The sequence below is a fragment of the Oncorhynchus masou genome, chromosome 10 (assembly GCF_036934945.1).
Source record: "Oncorhynchus masou masou isolate Uvic2021 chromosome 10, UVic_Omas_1.1, whole genome shotgun sequence".
In the NCBI taxonomy this organism is placed as follows: Eukaryota; Metazoa; Chordata; class Actinopteri; order Salmoniformes; family Salmonidae; genus Oncorhynchus; species Oncorhynchus masou.
The window spans coordinates 1501795-1518702 of NC_088221.1; the positions used below are offsets into that span (position 1 = coordinate 1501795).

At 41.1% G+C, this 16908-nt stretch overlaps 1 protein-coding gene across 2 annotated transcripts in view; it reads left to right on the top strand.

Moving 5' to 3' along the window:
* The window catches only part of LOC135547053 (Krueppel-like factor 12), a 197009-nt gene extending 182760 nt beyond the window's left edge, over positions 1-14249 (top strand). For both annotated transcript variants that reach the window (XM_064975648.1, XM_064975649.1), the window contains 2 exons: positions 335-492; positions 9257-14249. In XM_064975648.1, coding sequence (XP_064831720.1) covers positions 335-492; positions 9257-9438 — 340 coding nt within the window. In that variant the 3' untranslated portion in view covers positions 9439-14249. The remainder of the gene's footprint in view (positions 1-334; positions 493-9256) is intronic.
* The last annotated feature ends 2659 nt before the right edge of the window (positions 14250-16908 follow it).

Here is a 16908-nt window from a genome sequence, read left to right on the forward strand (position 1 = left end):
GTTAAGGTTAAAGTTTAGGGTAGGGACATCCAAGGATCCCGGATAGCACTGACCTTGGGTGAAATGTGTCAAACATTACATACAAGTGCTGGGATTGTTTTGAAGGATAAATGTACATGTGTATCCAAGGGAAGGGAAAGTTACCCGATACTTCACAGGATACAATACAGTACAATGGCACTATTGATAGAATTACAGTAGCCAAGGCATACACAATAAAATGTCATGTTGGGTTTTGGATCATTGTCTTACAGCTAATATCAAAATGAGTAATGTAAATGAAAGATGCTGAAGATGCTTCTCTAATGATCCACCATTTTCTCTCTTGTTGCAGTTCCATGTCACCATTCAGTATTGAGAGCATACGCCGCCCCCGGAGGTCAGAGTCGCCCGACTCCAAGAAGAGACGCATCCACAGGTGTGACTTTGAGGGCTGCAATAAGGTCTATACCAAGAGCTCCCATCTAAAAGCACACCGGAGGACGCACACAGGTCAGTGTGTGTGTGTGTGTGTGTGTGTGTGTGTGTGTGTGTGTGTGTGTGTGTGTGTGTGTGGCTTCACCAATTTAATCCAGTTCTCTTCATCAATTAAAGGCTAGGTCTCTTCATCAATTAAAGGCTAGGTCTCTTCCTGAATTATAATGTTTTTTTTGTAGCGCTAATATGCATGGTAAGTGAATACACATGGAAGGTGCTTCACAATATCTGTAAACACAACAAGCAACCTGGACTTAGGGGCAGACGCTACATAGTAAAAGTAAATCCAGGAGACTCCAATTAGTATGATGTGTTATGTTTCGTATGGTATGTAGTCATTTGTGGATGTCCATCATCCATTTCATATGAGATGTTACAAATTACAATTTATATTATATGTTACGAATTGCAATTTGTACAAGATGTTACGAATTGCAATTCATACAATATGTTAAGAATTTGCTAAATGTGTGATATGTTACGAATTCCAATTTGTTGTTGCTAACGTTAGCTAGTTGGTTAAAGCTAAAGTTAGCTATGTGGCTAAGGTTTAGGGTTAAAATCAAATCAAATGTTATTTGTCACATGCGCCGTGAAATGCTTACTTACAAGACCTTAACCAACAGGGTAGTTCAAGAAATAGTTAGGGAAATATTTACTCAATAAAAATAAAGTAAAAATAAAAAGTGAAACAGTAGAATTACATAACAATAATGAGGGACACCGGTGCTGAGTAAATGTGTGGGGGTGCAGGTTAGTCGAGGTAGTTTGCACATGTAGGTAGGGGTAAAGTCACTATGCATAGATAATAAACAGCGAATAGCAGCAGTGTAAAAACAAAGGGGTGGGGGGGTCAATGTAAATAGTCTGGGTGGCCATGTGATTAATTCTTCAGCAGACTTATAGCTTGGGGGTAGAAGCTGTTATGGAGCCTTTTGGACCTAGACTTGGTGCTCTGGTACCACGTGCGGTAGCAGAGAGAACAGTCTATAACTAGGGTGGCTGGAGACTTTGACAATTTTTTGGGCCTGCCTGGTATATAGGTACTGGATGGCAGGAAGCTTGGCCACAATGATGTACTGGGCCATATGCACTACCGTCTGTAGCGCCTTACGGTCAGATAACGAGCAGTAGCCATACCAGGTGGTGATGCAACCGGTCAAGATGCTCTCAATGGTGCAGATGTAGAACTATTTGAAGACCTGAGGACCCATGCCAAATAGTTTCAGTCTCCTGAAGGGGAAAAGGTTTTGTTGACCTCCTCCCTATAGGTTGTTTCATCATTGTCGGTGATCAGGCCTACCACTGTTGTTTCATCAGCAAACTTAATGATGTTGTTTGAGTCATGCTTGGTCACTCAGTCAAGGGAGTACAGGAGGGGACTAAGCACGCACCCCTGAGGGGAACCGGTGTTGAGGATCAGCGTGGAAGTCCAGAATCCAGTTGCAGAGGGAGGTGTGGGCCCTATGGCCCTTTGTGGGCCCTATGGTGTTGAACGCTGAGCTGTAGTCAACAAAAAGCATTCTCACATAGGTGTTCCTTTTGTCCAGGTGGGAAAGGGCAGTATGGAGTGCGATTGACATTGCGTAATCTGTGGATCTGTCGAGGTGGTAAGTGATTTGCAGTAGGTCTACTGTTTCAGGAATGATGGTGTAGTTGAGATCCATGACCACTCTTTCAATGCACTTCATGGCTACCGATGTGAGTGCTACGAGGAGGTAGTCATTTTGGCAGGTTACCTTTGTAGTCTTGGGCACAGGGACTATGGTGGTCTGCTTGAAACATGTGGGTATTACAGACTCATTCAGGATGAAGTTGAAAATGTCAGTGAAGACACTTGCCAATTGGTCCGCGCATGCTCTGAGTACACGCCCTGGTAATCCGTCTGGCCCCGCAGACTTGTGAATGTTGACCTGTTTAGAGATCTGGCTCACATCAGCTATGGAGAGCATGATCATATAGTCGTCCGGAGCATCTGGTGCTCTCATGCAGGCTTCAGTGATGCTGCCTCGAAGCCTCGAAGCAAACATGAAAGTAGTTTAGCTCGTCTGGTAGGCTTGCGCCACTGGGAAGCTTGTGGCTGGGTTTCCCTTTGTAGTCCATAATAGTTTTCAAACCCTGCCACATCCGACGAACGTCAGAGTCGGTGTAGTGGGATTCAGTGTTAGTCCTGTATTGACTATTTGCCTGTTTGATGTTTCGTCTAAGGGCGTAGCGGTATTTTTTTCTAAGAGTGCGGATTAGTGTCCCACTCCTTGAAAGCGGCAGCTCTAGCCTTTAGCTCAGTGCATATGTTTCCTGTAATCCATGGCTTCTAGTTGGAATATGTGCGTACGGTTTGGGTTAAGTTTAGGCTTAAGGTTAGCATTAAAGTTAGGGTTAGGGGTTAGGTTAAAGGGCTATGGTTAGCGTTAGGGGAAGGATTAGCTAAGATGCTAAGTACTTGCAAAATAGCTCAAAAGTATTAAGTAGTTGCGAAGTTGCTGATTAGTTAAAATGCTAAAGTTATCTGTGATGAGATTTGAACATGCAACCTTGCGGATACTAAACGTTCACATTATATACGTCACATTCTCACCAACCAACCAACCAACCACCCACCCACCCTACTTTTATTATTTTGCCTTAAGTAACCTTCTATGTTATGTAACCATACCAAACGTAACATATCATACCATTACGAGTGTTCCATTTGCTATGAATTTAATTTACTATGATGCATCTAAGTCTATGAGACCAACTGAGGCATTTCTGACGAACTGTGGCTTCTCTTGCTGTTTCAAAATGCATAGTCAGCATGCCCAATGACATGACTTCGAGCCATTCAGAGAAAATGAAAGAAGCAACAATGAGAAGGAGAAAAGACATCATCAACAAATTAGTAGACAATTAGTAGGCAATGCCTACTATTAATTAAAATCACACAATGCACACCGATGATGTGATGTTCCTCCATTTTATTTACTACAAAATATAGAAATGTGCAATTTTCACATATGTAGATGTTGGCGTTGTGCTGGAGATTATATATATATATATATATGAAATAGAAACATTTTTAAATGTAACTTTATTGTTATTCGTTATAAACTTTGTATTTTTTCCTTATGTCATTATTTTTTTTGTTTATTATATTTTTGATATTCATCTTCAACTCTGATTTGTAGGAAAATTACCCGTAAGTAAGCATTCCACTGTTATTTTACGAAGCATGTGACAAATTAAATATTATTCTTTTTTTTTTGATCTGTAGCTAACAGTTCATCCACAAAGTAGTGAACAAAACAAAAGCCTTCATAATTTGTCCCCAAAAATATTAGACTTGTTAAAATACTCCAGACCAGAAGGTTGCAGTAGTGGTGCTTTCTTAAGCTTCCATTGGCACATAGTACGACCATGTTTCTATATAGCCAATGTTAGCTATCTGCGTTAGTTAGAATTTGAAGAAAGCCCTGTTGATAGCTAGATAGACACAACTAGATAACCACTAGCTGGCAAGATGTTGACAAAATATATAATTCACTCTCCATTATCCCACACTGCCAGTTCCATCTAGCCAAATTTGTAGTTTTTATGTTGCGCAAGTGAATGCCGATGCTAGCTAGAAAACTGGCACTCGCAGTATAATGCAACGTTCATATTATGTAGGAGTGATCGGAGGAACGACTTGTAGAATTCACATGCTCAGAACTCGGAAGGAAAACAAGAACCATTCTCACCATTGACAAACAAAATTGTGGCCATGGTTGTTGACATTTTCAGTGGTGTGTGATGTCAGAGTTCATCATGTGGGAAAGACCGTGATCCAGAGGTCATACCCTGAGTTTCCTAGTCCTAATCATGAGTTGGAGGGGCATCCAGGTGCTTTTTTTTCCAGTTGGAGGGACTTATTTACAAGTTCCCGACATGGCATGAACATAGCATAAGTCTGGCTCGAGCTCACTCTGTCCACCACTGCTTTTGGCAGAACAGCTGCTTCACTAGTTGGTGATTTTGACTGCCGACATTCTAGTCAGAGGTGCTAAATACCTCGGGCCATCAGTATCATTTGTGTGTTACTAGCTACAGTGGCTAGATAGCTAGCTTATGGAGGAAGCATTTAGCTAGTGTTTAGCATTATTGCTCGTTACCATCTCATTTGTTTGACTGACTCAGTTAGCAATCTAGCTATCTAGCTAATGGACAATTTTTGTGCACATTGTTGTCAAACTGAATAATACAAAACATTTATAAACTAAAAATAATGTTCCTTCAAACTCAAAACTCCTTAGCTAGATGTAAAATATGTAACAAGGAATTGCTCTAGAAACAAATAACTTACAAATGAGTTGCAACTTGCAGACTATTGTTCTAGTTAACAAGTAAAAGTAACATGGCTACAGTGCCTTGCAAAAGTATTCACCTCCTTGGTGTTTTTCCTGTTTTGTTGCATTACAACCTGTAATTTAAATGGATTTTTACTTCAATTTCATGTAATGGACATACACAAAACAGTCCAAAATGGTGAAGTGAAATGCACAAAATTACTTGTTAAAAAATTATAGAAAATTCCAAATGAAAAAGTGGAGCATGCGCATGTATTCACCCCCTTTGCTATGAAGCCCCTAAATAAGATCGGGTCCAACCAATTACCCTCAGAAGTCACATAATTAATTAAATAGTCTAACTGTGTGCAATGTAAGTGTCAGATGATCTGTCACATGATCTCAGAATATATACACCTGTTCTGAAAGGCCCCAGAGTCTGCAACACCACTAAGCAAGGGGCACCACCAAGCAAGCAGTACCATGAAGAGCAAGGAGCTCTATAAACAGGTCAGGGTCAAAGTTGCGGAGAAGTACAGATCAGAGTTGGGTTTTAAACAAAATATCCAAAACTTTGAACATCCCACGGAGCACCATTAAATCCATTATTAAAAAATGGAAAGAATATGGCACCACAACAAACCTGCCAAGAGAGGGCCGTCCATCAAAACTCACCGACCAGGCAAGGAGGGCATTAATTGGTGAGGCAACAAAGAGACCAAAGATAATCCTGAAGGAGCTGCAAAGCTCCACGGCGGAGATTGGAGAATCTGTCCGTAGGACCACTTTAAGCCATACACTCCACAGAGCTGGGATTTACGGAAGAGTATCCAGAAAAAAAGGCATTGCTTTAAGAAAAACATTTGCAAACCCATTTGGTGTTTGCCAAAAGGAATTTGGGAGACTCCCCAACCATATGGAAGAAGGTACTCTGGTCACATGAGACTAAAATGGATTTTTTTGGCAATCAAGGAAAATGCTACATCTGGCACAAACCCAACACCTCTCATCACCCCGAGAATATCATCCCCATAGTGAAGCATGGTGGTGGCAGCATCGTGCTGGGAGGATGTTTTTCATCGGCAGGGACTGGAAAACTGGTCAGAATTGAAGGAATGATGGATGGCTCTAAATCCAGGGAAATTCTTGAGGGAAAACTTTTTCAGTCTTCCAGGGATTTGAGACTGGGATGGAGGTTCAACTTCCAGCAGGACAATGACCCTAAGCATACTGCTAAAGCAACACTTGAGTGGTAAGTGGAAACATTTAAATCTCTTGGAATGGCCTAGTCAAAGCACAGACCTCAATCCAATTGAGAATCTGTGGTATGACTTAAAGATTGTTGTACACCAGCGGAACCCATCCAACTTGAAGGAGTTGGAACAGTTTTGCTTTGAAGAATGGGCAAAAACCCCAGTAGCTAGATGTGCCAAGCTTATAGACACATACCCCAAGAGACTTACAGCTGTAATTGCTGCAAAAGGTGGCTCTACAAAGTTTTGACAATGGTGGAGGGTGAATAGTTATTCACACTCAAGTTTTCTGTTTTTTTGTCTTATTCTTTGTTTCTTTCACAATGCAAAATAGTTTGCATCTTCAAAGTGGTTGGCATGTTGTGTATATCAAATAATACACCCCCTCCCCAAAACAAAATATATTTTAATTCCAGGTTGTAAGGCAACAAAATAGGAAAAATGCCCGAGGGGGATGAAGACGTTAGCCAGCCACTGTATATACAGGGAGTCGATGTGTAGGGATACAAGGTAATCGGAGGTAGCTACAGTATGTACATATACTGTGTCGTGTCTTTACTATCATTAAATTGAAGACTTACTTTTTATCAAAGATTCTCTGTAATTAGTATTACGCAATCAAACTGATTAATCATGTAACTGTAATTAACTAGGAAGACGGGGCACCAAGGAAAATATTCAGATTACAAAGTTATAATTTCCCAATATAACCTTTCAAATATCTTCATATCTGATCTGAAGTCATCTGATTTAATTAATGATTTACTTTACCTCACGTTAGTCTCATTCCAAACATTGTAAATTGTTGGTTATCTGCATGAACCCAGTATTCACTGAGTCATCCATACATCAATTGTCTTAAATAATGTATTTATTACTAACTAAGTAATTCACAGAAATGCATAAACACAACAAACAAAGTAAATTTGGTTCCAAGAAATGATAGGAGAATGTGCCCTAGTGGGCTAAACCGGCATGGCGGCTTGTTAGACAAAAGGGAAGTGGGGGTCGACTAAGTAAGAAGTCACTACAGAGTTAATAATTATAAGAATTGAAATGCTAATCCTTTACACATGAACGCTCACTCATTCGGGAACAATTGCAATCAATATATATATTTACGCTCAGTGTGTCGTCTTGATCGCTGTTGAAAAGTTTGTTTCTTTTGTAGAATTGTCCGTCTCTCTCTCTCTCTGTCGTGGTTATAGAGGATAGTTCAGAGTGAGATTCATTCATGTTGTTGTAGAATGGATGTTTTGGCGGTTGTCATTCTTTGCATTCAATGATACCGAATTCCCAGCTGCAGACTAGTAATTAATATGAAAGACATGTTCTTGGTCTGTTGAAATTGATAGTCTAAGAGTTTAACCACGTGGTATGGTTAAAAGATTCAGCAATGGTCTGCAACCTTTGTCCTCCCGTGATTGAGAGAAACATGGTCTACTGAGAATTTTATTCAGAATTGCAGAAAAGGGGCTGTCCCAGGATGCCTGACTCTAACTGGGCTCATGGGCCCATGGGCTCAGACCATGGGCGTTCCTCTGATTTAGTTCAACTCAAAAGGGAATTGGAGTTTCCTTCAATAAACAGTCCAAAATCACATGACACTATTTTACAAACAGTATCATCCACACACATTCATCTTATACGACAATTAGATGTAAACCTCATATCTGAGGCTAATATATAAACAGCGTTATGGTAATGTGGCCACACCGTCTCCCATGAGCTTCCCCAAGTTGTAATAAACGGACCAGTTCATAGCTGGATTCTTCACCAATCTTTTATACCTTCTCCGGAACGTAAACGTTGTTCAGACCTCAAGTTCTGTGAGGTGGAAGAAATTCCTTTGTTCTCTATGAAACTTCACTCTATCTCTATACTGGGTGGCCATGTCGCAGGGTCTTCCCTAGGAATTTATGACCTCACTGACCACAGCAGCCTGGTTGAAGGAGCAGAGAGATGCAGGAAGGGGGGGATGGTGCTTGCTGTAACCAAAGAGGGCAACGCCATGACAACTGTAGGTTGGGGTAAAGTGACTAAGCAACATCATATATAATAGACAGTAGCAGCAGTGTATGTGGTGAGTGTGAAAGTGTTTGTGAGCGTGAAAGTGTGGAATCAGTATGCATGTGTGTGCTTGTAATGTGTTTGTATGCGTATGTAGTGTGTGTATGTGTGTGTACGTGTGTGTTGGGGTGTCAGTGTAAGTGTGTGGGTAGTGTCCAGTGTGACAGTTGGTGCAAGAGTGTTAGTGCATAAAAGGGACAGTGCAGGTAGTCCCGGTAGCCATTTGATAAGCTATTTAGCAGTCTTGTGGCTTCGGAGTAGAAGCTATTCAAAGTCCTGTTGGTTCCAGTGCACTGGTACCGCGTGCTGTGCTGTAGCAGAGAGAACAGTCTATGGTTTGGGTGGCTGGAGTCGGTGAAAAGTTTTTGGCCCTTCCACTGACACCGCCTGCCACAGAGGTCCTGGATACTCACCACCCTCTGTATGCCTTGCGGTCGGGTGTCTTGTAGTTGCCGTACCAAGCGGTGATGTAGGCATTCAATTTGCTCTCAATGGTGCAGCTGTAGAACTTTTTTGAGGATCTGAGGGCCCATGCCAAATCTTTTCAGCTTCCTGAGGTGCAAAAGGTTGTGCCCTCTTCGCAGATGTGTGGTTGTGTGTGGACCATGTTAATTCCTTAGGGATGTGGATACAGAGGAACTTGAAGCTCTCGACCCGCTGCACTACAGCCCTTCGATGTGGATGGGGGGTGTGTTTGCCCCTCCGTCTCCTGTAATCCACGATCAGCTCCTTTGTCTTGCTGACATTGAGGGAGAGGTTATTCGCCTGGTGAGCCATGAACAGTTGATGATCTGAGCTATATAAAATAAAGTGACTGCTGACATAGTCAGAGCTGCAACCTTGGCCGTCAGTAACCTTGGTGTGTTTTTAGCTTAACTGTGGGGCGACACAATTAACTTATTAACAGTTAATTAACCTCTGCAAACCTCTTTGTTAGCAAGCACTGTCTCCAAAACGGTAAGCTGTTTCCAGTAATGTTTACTTAACTTTTATGTTTGTGATGTCTCCACTTTCCAAGCATATTGGAAGACTGTTTTAGAAGAAAAAGTGAAATCATTAGGCAATTAAAAATATGTGCACATGAATTGTATGTTGCGAATGTCATTACTTTACCAAGTCTCTGTTTATGTCTGTTTGTGTTGACCTGTCCAGGTGAGAAGCCATACAAATGCACCTGGGATGGCTGCACATGGAAGTTTGCCCGCTCTGACGAGCTGACACGCCACTACCGGAAACACACAGGTGTCAAGCCCTTCAAGTGTGCGGACTGTGACCGCAGCTTCTCGCGCTCAGACCACCTGGCCCTGCACCGACGGAGACACATGCTGGTGTGAGACAGTTACAGGGTGATGATGTCATCAGAAGGAGCATACACACACACTTACACACACACAGTGCCGCCCGGGGGAGCAGGGTCTCTCCCTCAATATAGTTCAGCTGGACTGGACACACACCGCTGTCTGTCTGTGAGGCGGTGGGAAGAGCAGAGTCAAATGCAAAGAAAGGCGTCTGTCTGTCCACAGAGAAAAAAAACAGGGTTGGTTCTGGATCCTCAGTGACTGAGGAGGGTCGGAACTGGAAAATGCTCTTTTATTATCATTTTGGAGTTTTGACATAAACCTGTCTGTTTTCTCAGCACTGTTCTTAAATTGTTTCACTTTGGATTTTTTCTCGGATGGAGTATTGCTCTTCTTCGTTAATTTGGACAGGAACCTTAATCGCAACCGTTCATCTTGGTGTCTTTGTTTTGGTTATATTGTTCAAAATGGCTGCTTTTCTCGCATCTATAATGTGAAAGAACTGAGGATTGGATGGCTTGATGGAAGGGCTGTGTGCATGTGTGTCTTTGAAGTATAGGGCAGACCTTGACCTTGCATTGGAAAATGGAAAAAACAGGCACAGATTCTGGTTCGTCCATGGAGAGTATTGTTTCCCAGTTCACTCCCTACAGCAGCTCCCTGCCCCTCTGTGCTTCAGGACAACCGGCAGCAGAGGGCGCCATCCACTCATTGATTGTACACATAAAAACTGGTTTGAGTGTTCAAGAATCAGCATTCTAGAATGAGTTGTCTTACCAGTGTTCTAGATTCAGAAGAATCAGAGGCATCCCAGTGGGCCAGTGATATAGAAGCTGTAAGGGGCGGAGTTAACCCCAACCCAATGTCAGCAAACCTGCAACTGAGATTAAGAGTACAGTATATCCACAAACAGAGAGCATCAGCAACCTTACTTCTCATTCACATCCACGCATATTACAATACATACAGGTTTAGTATAAATGTTTGTTGTTTTTGGTATTTGTTTTGTTTTTTTATCCAGTGGTTTTTGTTAGCACATGACTCAACCGCATTGCACCTAGAGCTCTTTGAAACATTTTATTTAAAACAACTTTATTGGTGCATTTTGTGATTAGCAATCTCATTGGGTAAATATAGTTTCAAAATCGAGACTTTTTTAGTTTTTTGTTTATTATATCTTGCTGTGTATGCCTGCTTTTGATCCATTTCACAAATAAAGATCCATCCACACCTCAATGTGCAATGAACTTTAAAACAAATCAAATTAACATATCTGGCATTTGAAGCACCTTACAGATTGACACCCTATATGACAATTCCATAATGTTCAAGGATTTTGTTTTGTGTCCCTGCTCTTTACAGTGAAAGGGATTGGCATTGTGATCATTTGTGTGTTAGTAGTCTAGAGCTAACACATCTTGGGTTCAGTTAATAATAATAATATAATATCTGCCATTTAGCAGATGTTTTTATCCAAAGCGACTTACAGTCATGCGTGCGTACATTTAGATCAGAGGGCTAAGCCACTCGGTTAGACAAGTTCAATAGAAGAGCAATACATTCAGTAGAGGGAAACAATGGACCCTTGTTCTGGTTGCTGATGTCATAGACAAATAAGTCCTCAATCACAGACCAATTTCTACCAGTTCCACTTCTTTGTTTCTACTCTATACTACAAATATCTATATTTCTACAGCACAATGTTCTAGGCAAATTCACTTATTTTGGTTACCCCCTCCCTGTAAATTGTGTGGAAAATGTCATATTAATGATTGGTGGTTGAGGGGGAACAGGTTTTTCTAAATGTATCTATGAACAGATCTACACCCTTAGAATAAAGTGTTTTCTAGAACCTTCGGCTGTCCCCATAGGAGAACCCCTTGAAAAACTTTTTTTTGTTGGAGGAGGAACCCACAAGAGTTCTACCTGGAACCAAAAAGGGTTCTCCTATGGGAAAAGCTGAATAAACTTTTCTAAGAGTGTACAGTGCCAAAATGAAGGGAAAAAACAACTTTTCTACATTCTTTATAACGTAATACACTGTAGTACACAATGTACACAGACAGTTGGCCCTGTAGCTGTCTGTGGCTGGGAGCAGTGTCTTTTTTAATCACACATACACAAATCATGATGTGAGGTCTTCAGATCCAGCTTCAGGTCCACCTTTACTTGTTGTTTGTCATGCATCGATGACAGATACTTATTTACCATATTCAGTGTTAAGGTTTATTCAACACACTAAAACCACATTTTGATCCTTTTCTGTTTGTACATGGAGTAAAAAGACATCTACGGCTATATAGAAATTTATATTTAGCCGTATAAAGATTAATGGCTATATATAACTGAAGTATTCTGTGAAAAGAAATGTGGCTCAACTTTCATTAGTCAGTGCAATGACATCAACCACTTATATTTTGCATATTGTTTGACATCAACTGCAAACTACAAGTTAAAGACAATGTATCCAGCCAACTGGAAAGAGATATCTATGGACATACAAATAGCACGACATAAACCTTTCTGAGATACATGAAAGCAATATCTGCAACTTTTCCTATCACAGCGAAGTTATCGGATTTTCCTTTTTACAATATTGAACCTAGATCTGACCTTGTTCATCATTATCATAACTATTCTCAACAGAATCCCACATGTATGATAATTGTATGTGTTCAAAGTATTTTTGTAGTACAGTACACAGACGTTAGAGTATGCTGGATCCCTGCTTACAGTTTCAGGAGCTGATTTCAGAAGGTCAGTAAGTTAAGGTGTTGTCGAGTCACGTTTTTGAGATTACAGCATATGCCTAGTGATTTAATAACACACGCATATACCACTGGTACTGTCCTATAATTCAAAACCACATCCTTACCGGAACAAAGAAATATTTATCAGACACAATATTATGCCCAATTTGTCTCTCTCCTTTTGCTTTTCTGAAGTATTATAATATATGTCATATTATGTTGTTATATGTTGTTTGTGTACATGTGAATATTTCATTGGCCTTTTTTGGCCCAAGCATATCATTGGCAACTTGTTTGTTGTGAAGTATAATTTTAAAATTATTTCATTAATGAAGTCCATTTATACATAGTCATAATTTTAAACATTTTATTATTCATATGCTGTACTTTTCTGAAATGAGGGGCACTTCATTTTGCATATAACGATTTTCTGTAAAAATATATATATTTTGAAGTGTTTTAATATATGTGATAGTGGAAATAAAAATGATAACTCAGTTCTACAGCCTGTATATACATTTGAAAATAGGGCTTTGATTATTAGATACAAGGAAACACATTTATACATGTAAAGTATTTTTCAGAGATGCTAATTTATCTGATTTGATATACAGTAAAATGGGGCTATTGATTCTAAACTGTTTTGTTATCTAAAATACTAATATAAATGATCAAATCTGATGTCAGAAATGTGCATTTTGGTTCGTGATTTTCTTCTTTCTCAAAACAAGAGAATGTTTTCATATAAATATTGTCAATATGATAATTGCTTTTATAAATTGATCAAACTTTTGTCATTCTCTACCCAGCCATGTTGAGTTGAATAATATTACAATTACAAGTACAGATTCATATCAACGTTTCTCCAAATTCAACATATATTTTCTTTCAATTTAACTTAACTTGAAAGTTCTAACTAATATTTAGCATGTGTACACAGAGGCTTATTGCATGCATACATTACCACTCCCCTTTGGCATAATACAAGTTTTTACGAGCATAATTATTTAACGGTAAGCAGGGTCAAAGTTATGCAATAATGAATAGTGCCTCCTATCACAGCAAATCTCTGAAAAGCATGCACATAAACTATTTCACAACTAACACATATCATATACATTCAAATATAAACCCTTGAATTGATACTCAGACAGAGATGTGTTTGTAAAACATAAAACTCTGGGACCATTTTGGAAAAACCCAGACTCCCATTGTTCAGTTTATTTTCAATGCACTGAGCCTTACCCCATCTTTTCAATACAGTATCCTCAAATGTCAGCCTTTTACATGCTGTATGTATGTCCCATGAAAGCTGCATATTATTTGTATGGATGTATTTACAATATTAACTTCACTTAGAGAATGTAATTATTTTATCATTATTGTATCATTTCGGTTTTGACCTTTCCGATACTGGTCATTGGTGCAACTACTTAGTTTTTCATAATCAGCCACACCATACTGCAGTATGCGAAATCACAGAAGAGAGTGAAAGACATTTGAATTACCCGATTGAATTTATTGCGGTTCGCAGGGAATGCTGTATTGAATATGTAAAGGCCTGGAACACCAACCCTTGGGGAGCTCCCTTTGAAAGAATTCTGATTACTCTTCTGTATCCGTTCAATATTTCTTTATTTCTGTATCAATTCTGTGTTTGTTTTATCTCTGTTTTTGAAGAATTACGTAGTGATGCCAATGCCTTTGTTTCAAGTTTACTGCTATTACGTACAGTAATTGTTGTTCCTGTATTCATGTAAAGTGACTGTATTGTAAATGTATTCAGAGCTTTTCATTCTTACCGTAAAATTGTGATATGCCCCACAATGCTTCAAAGGGAGTCGTTAGCTCAAGGAATTCTGGGAACTAATTCGGAATCCCAATGTTTTTCAAAGGTTGAAAGAGGTTCAAAGGTTTTTCTTCTGTTCTTTCTTTCTGTTCTTCAGAAGTTGTCTAAATATTATGTCAATGCTTTTTGCTTTTATCTCTGTATTTTTTCGTATGGATGGAGCTGTGAAATTAAATTAAACCGAGTTGAAACATATACATGTATATGAATTAGGCATGAAGGTTAATAAAGTTGCATTTTGTATGTAACATGCTTGTACCAGAACTCATTTAGACTGTGTTGATGCTGGTATGTCATTTTGGTTTCATTAGCAGATTTGAGTGCTATACTCACATTCGCTGGAATTCAGAAACCTAAGCTTGTGTTTTTTTTTATTTCACCTTTATTTAACCAGGTAAGCTAGTTGAGAACAAGTTCTCATTTGCAACTGCAACCTGGCCGAGATAAAGCATAGCAATTTGACACATACAACAACACAGAGTTACACATGGAATAAACAAAACATACAGGCAATAAAACAGTAGAACAAAAGAAAACAAAAAGTCTATATACAGTGAGTGGAACTGAGGTAAGTTAAGGAAATAAATAGGCCATGGTGTCCTGTAATATAAGGATAAGATGATCCATGACCTTTAGTGGGCATTCAATCATCTATCCAATCATCTATCTTGGTGACAGTTGGAACCTATGAGCGGCTTCGGCCGCAGATCCAGGGCAACCACCACATAGTTGGTTGAAGCCCCGAACAAGTCTCGGGTCCAGGATGTCCCGGGCAGGCACCCACGTCTGCTCCTAGCTCTGCCAGTCCACCAGGTACTGCAGGGTGCCCCAGACCCGACAAGCCTCCAGCAGACGCCAGACTGTGTAGGCCGGGTGGCCGTCAACAAATCGAGGGGGCGGAGGGGCATGTGTGGGGGGAGAAGGGACTAGTTCTTAACAGTTTGATATGGGAAAAGTGGAGGATGGACAGACTCTCAATGACCTGGGGAGCTGGAGACGATAGGTGACCGGGTAGATGCGACTCAGGATCCTGAATAGTCCTACGTAGAACGGGGCATTCCGAGAATCCACTTTTAAAGGAGGATTGCGCTCTGGTCCAGGTGCGGCAACATTGTTGAATAAACGCCTTTGCTGAGGGCACCCCCGCTTTGGCTGTCTCCTTGACTGAGGTAGAGTAGGGCGATGAAATCTGCAATCTTGGAGAACTGATCGAAGACCACCAGGATAGTGATCAGCCCTTGGGATGGAGGAAACCCAGCCGATAGCTGTCGTAAGGACTTTCTTTGGGCACAGGTGGAGCAGGCCATAACGAAGGATCTAACATCCTCAATTATTTTGGGCCACCGGAATTTCCACCTCAGGAACTCTAGTGTCCAATTAACCCCTGGACGCCCAGCTAATTTAGAGGAATGACATCAATCAAATGTGCTTAGAAATCCTTTCTTACATCAGCTGATGTCACATAGTGCTGTAAAAGAAACCCAGCCTAAAAACCCAAACAGCAAGCAATGCAGGTGTAGAAGCACTGTGGCTAGGAAAAACTCCCTAGAAAGGCTAGAACATTGGAAGAAACCTAGAGAGGAACCAGGCTATGAGGGGTGGCCAGTCCTCTTCTGGCTGTGCCGGGTGGAGATTATAACAGAACATGGCCAAGATGTTCAAATGTTCATAAATGACCAGCAGGGTCAAAAAATAATAATCACAGTGGTTGTCGAGGGTGCAACAGGCCAGCACCCCAGGAGTAAATGTCAGTTGGCTTTTCATAGCCGATCATTCAGAGTATCTCTACCGCTCCTGCTGTCTCTAGAGAGTTGAAAACAGTAGGTCTGGGACAGGTAGCACATCCGGTGAACAGGTCAGGGTTCCATAGCCGCAGGCAGAACAGTTGAAACTGGAGCAACAGCACGGCCAGGTGGACTGGGGACAGCAAGTAGTCATCAGGCCAATTAGTCCTGAGGCATGGTCCTAGGGCTCAGGTCTCCTGAGACAGAGAAAGAAAGAGAAAGAGAGAATTAGAGAGAGCATACTTAACTTCACACAGGACACTGGATAAGACAGGATAAATACTCCAGATATAACAGACTGACCCGAGCCCCCGACACAAACTACTGCAGCATAAATACTGGTGTTTGAGACAGGAGGGGTCGGGAGACACTGTGGCCCCATCCGACGATACCCCCGGACAGGGCCAAACAGGCTGGATATAACCCCACCCACTTTGCCAAAGCACAGCCCCCGAACCACTAGAAGGATATCTTCAATCACAAACTTACCATCCTGAAACAAGGCCGAGTACAGCTCACAAAGATCTCCACCACGGCACAACCCAAGGGGGGTGCGCCAAACCGGACAGGAAAATCACGTCAGTGACTCAACCCACTCAAGTGATGCACCCCTCCTAGGGATGGCATGGAAGAGCACCAGTATGCCAGTGACTCAGCCCCTGTAATAGGTTTAGAGGCAGAGAATCCCAGTGGAGAGAGGGGAGCCAGCCAGGCAGAGACAGCAAGGGCGGTTCATTGCTCCTGTGCCTTTCTGTTCACCTACAAACTCCGGGGCTAGACTACACTCAATCATAGGACCTACTGAAGAGATGAGTCTTCAATAAAGACTTAAAGGTCGAGATGGAGTCTGCATCTCTCACATGGTTAGTCAGACCATTCCATAAAAATGGAGGTCTATGAGAGAAAGCCCTGCCTCCAGCTGTTTGCTTCGAAATTCTAGGGACAGTAAGGAGTCCTGAGTCTTGTGAACGTAGCGTACGTGTAGGTATGTACGGCAGGACCAAATCGTAAAGATTGGTAGGGGCAAGCCCATGTAATACTTTGTAGGTTAGCAGTAAAACATTGACCGAAGTTTATTTAGTGATTATTTGGGTAGACGGAAGTAGAGCATTGCAGTAGTCTA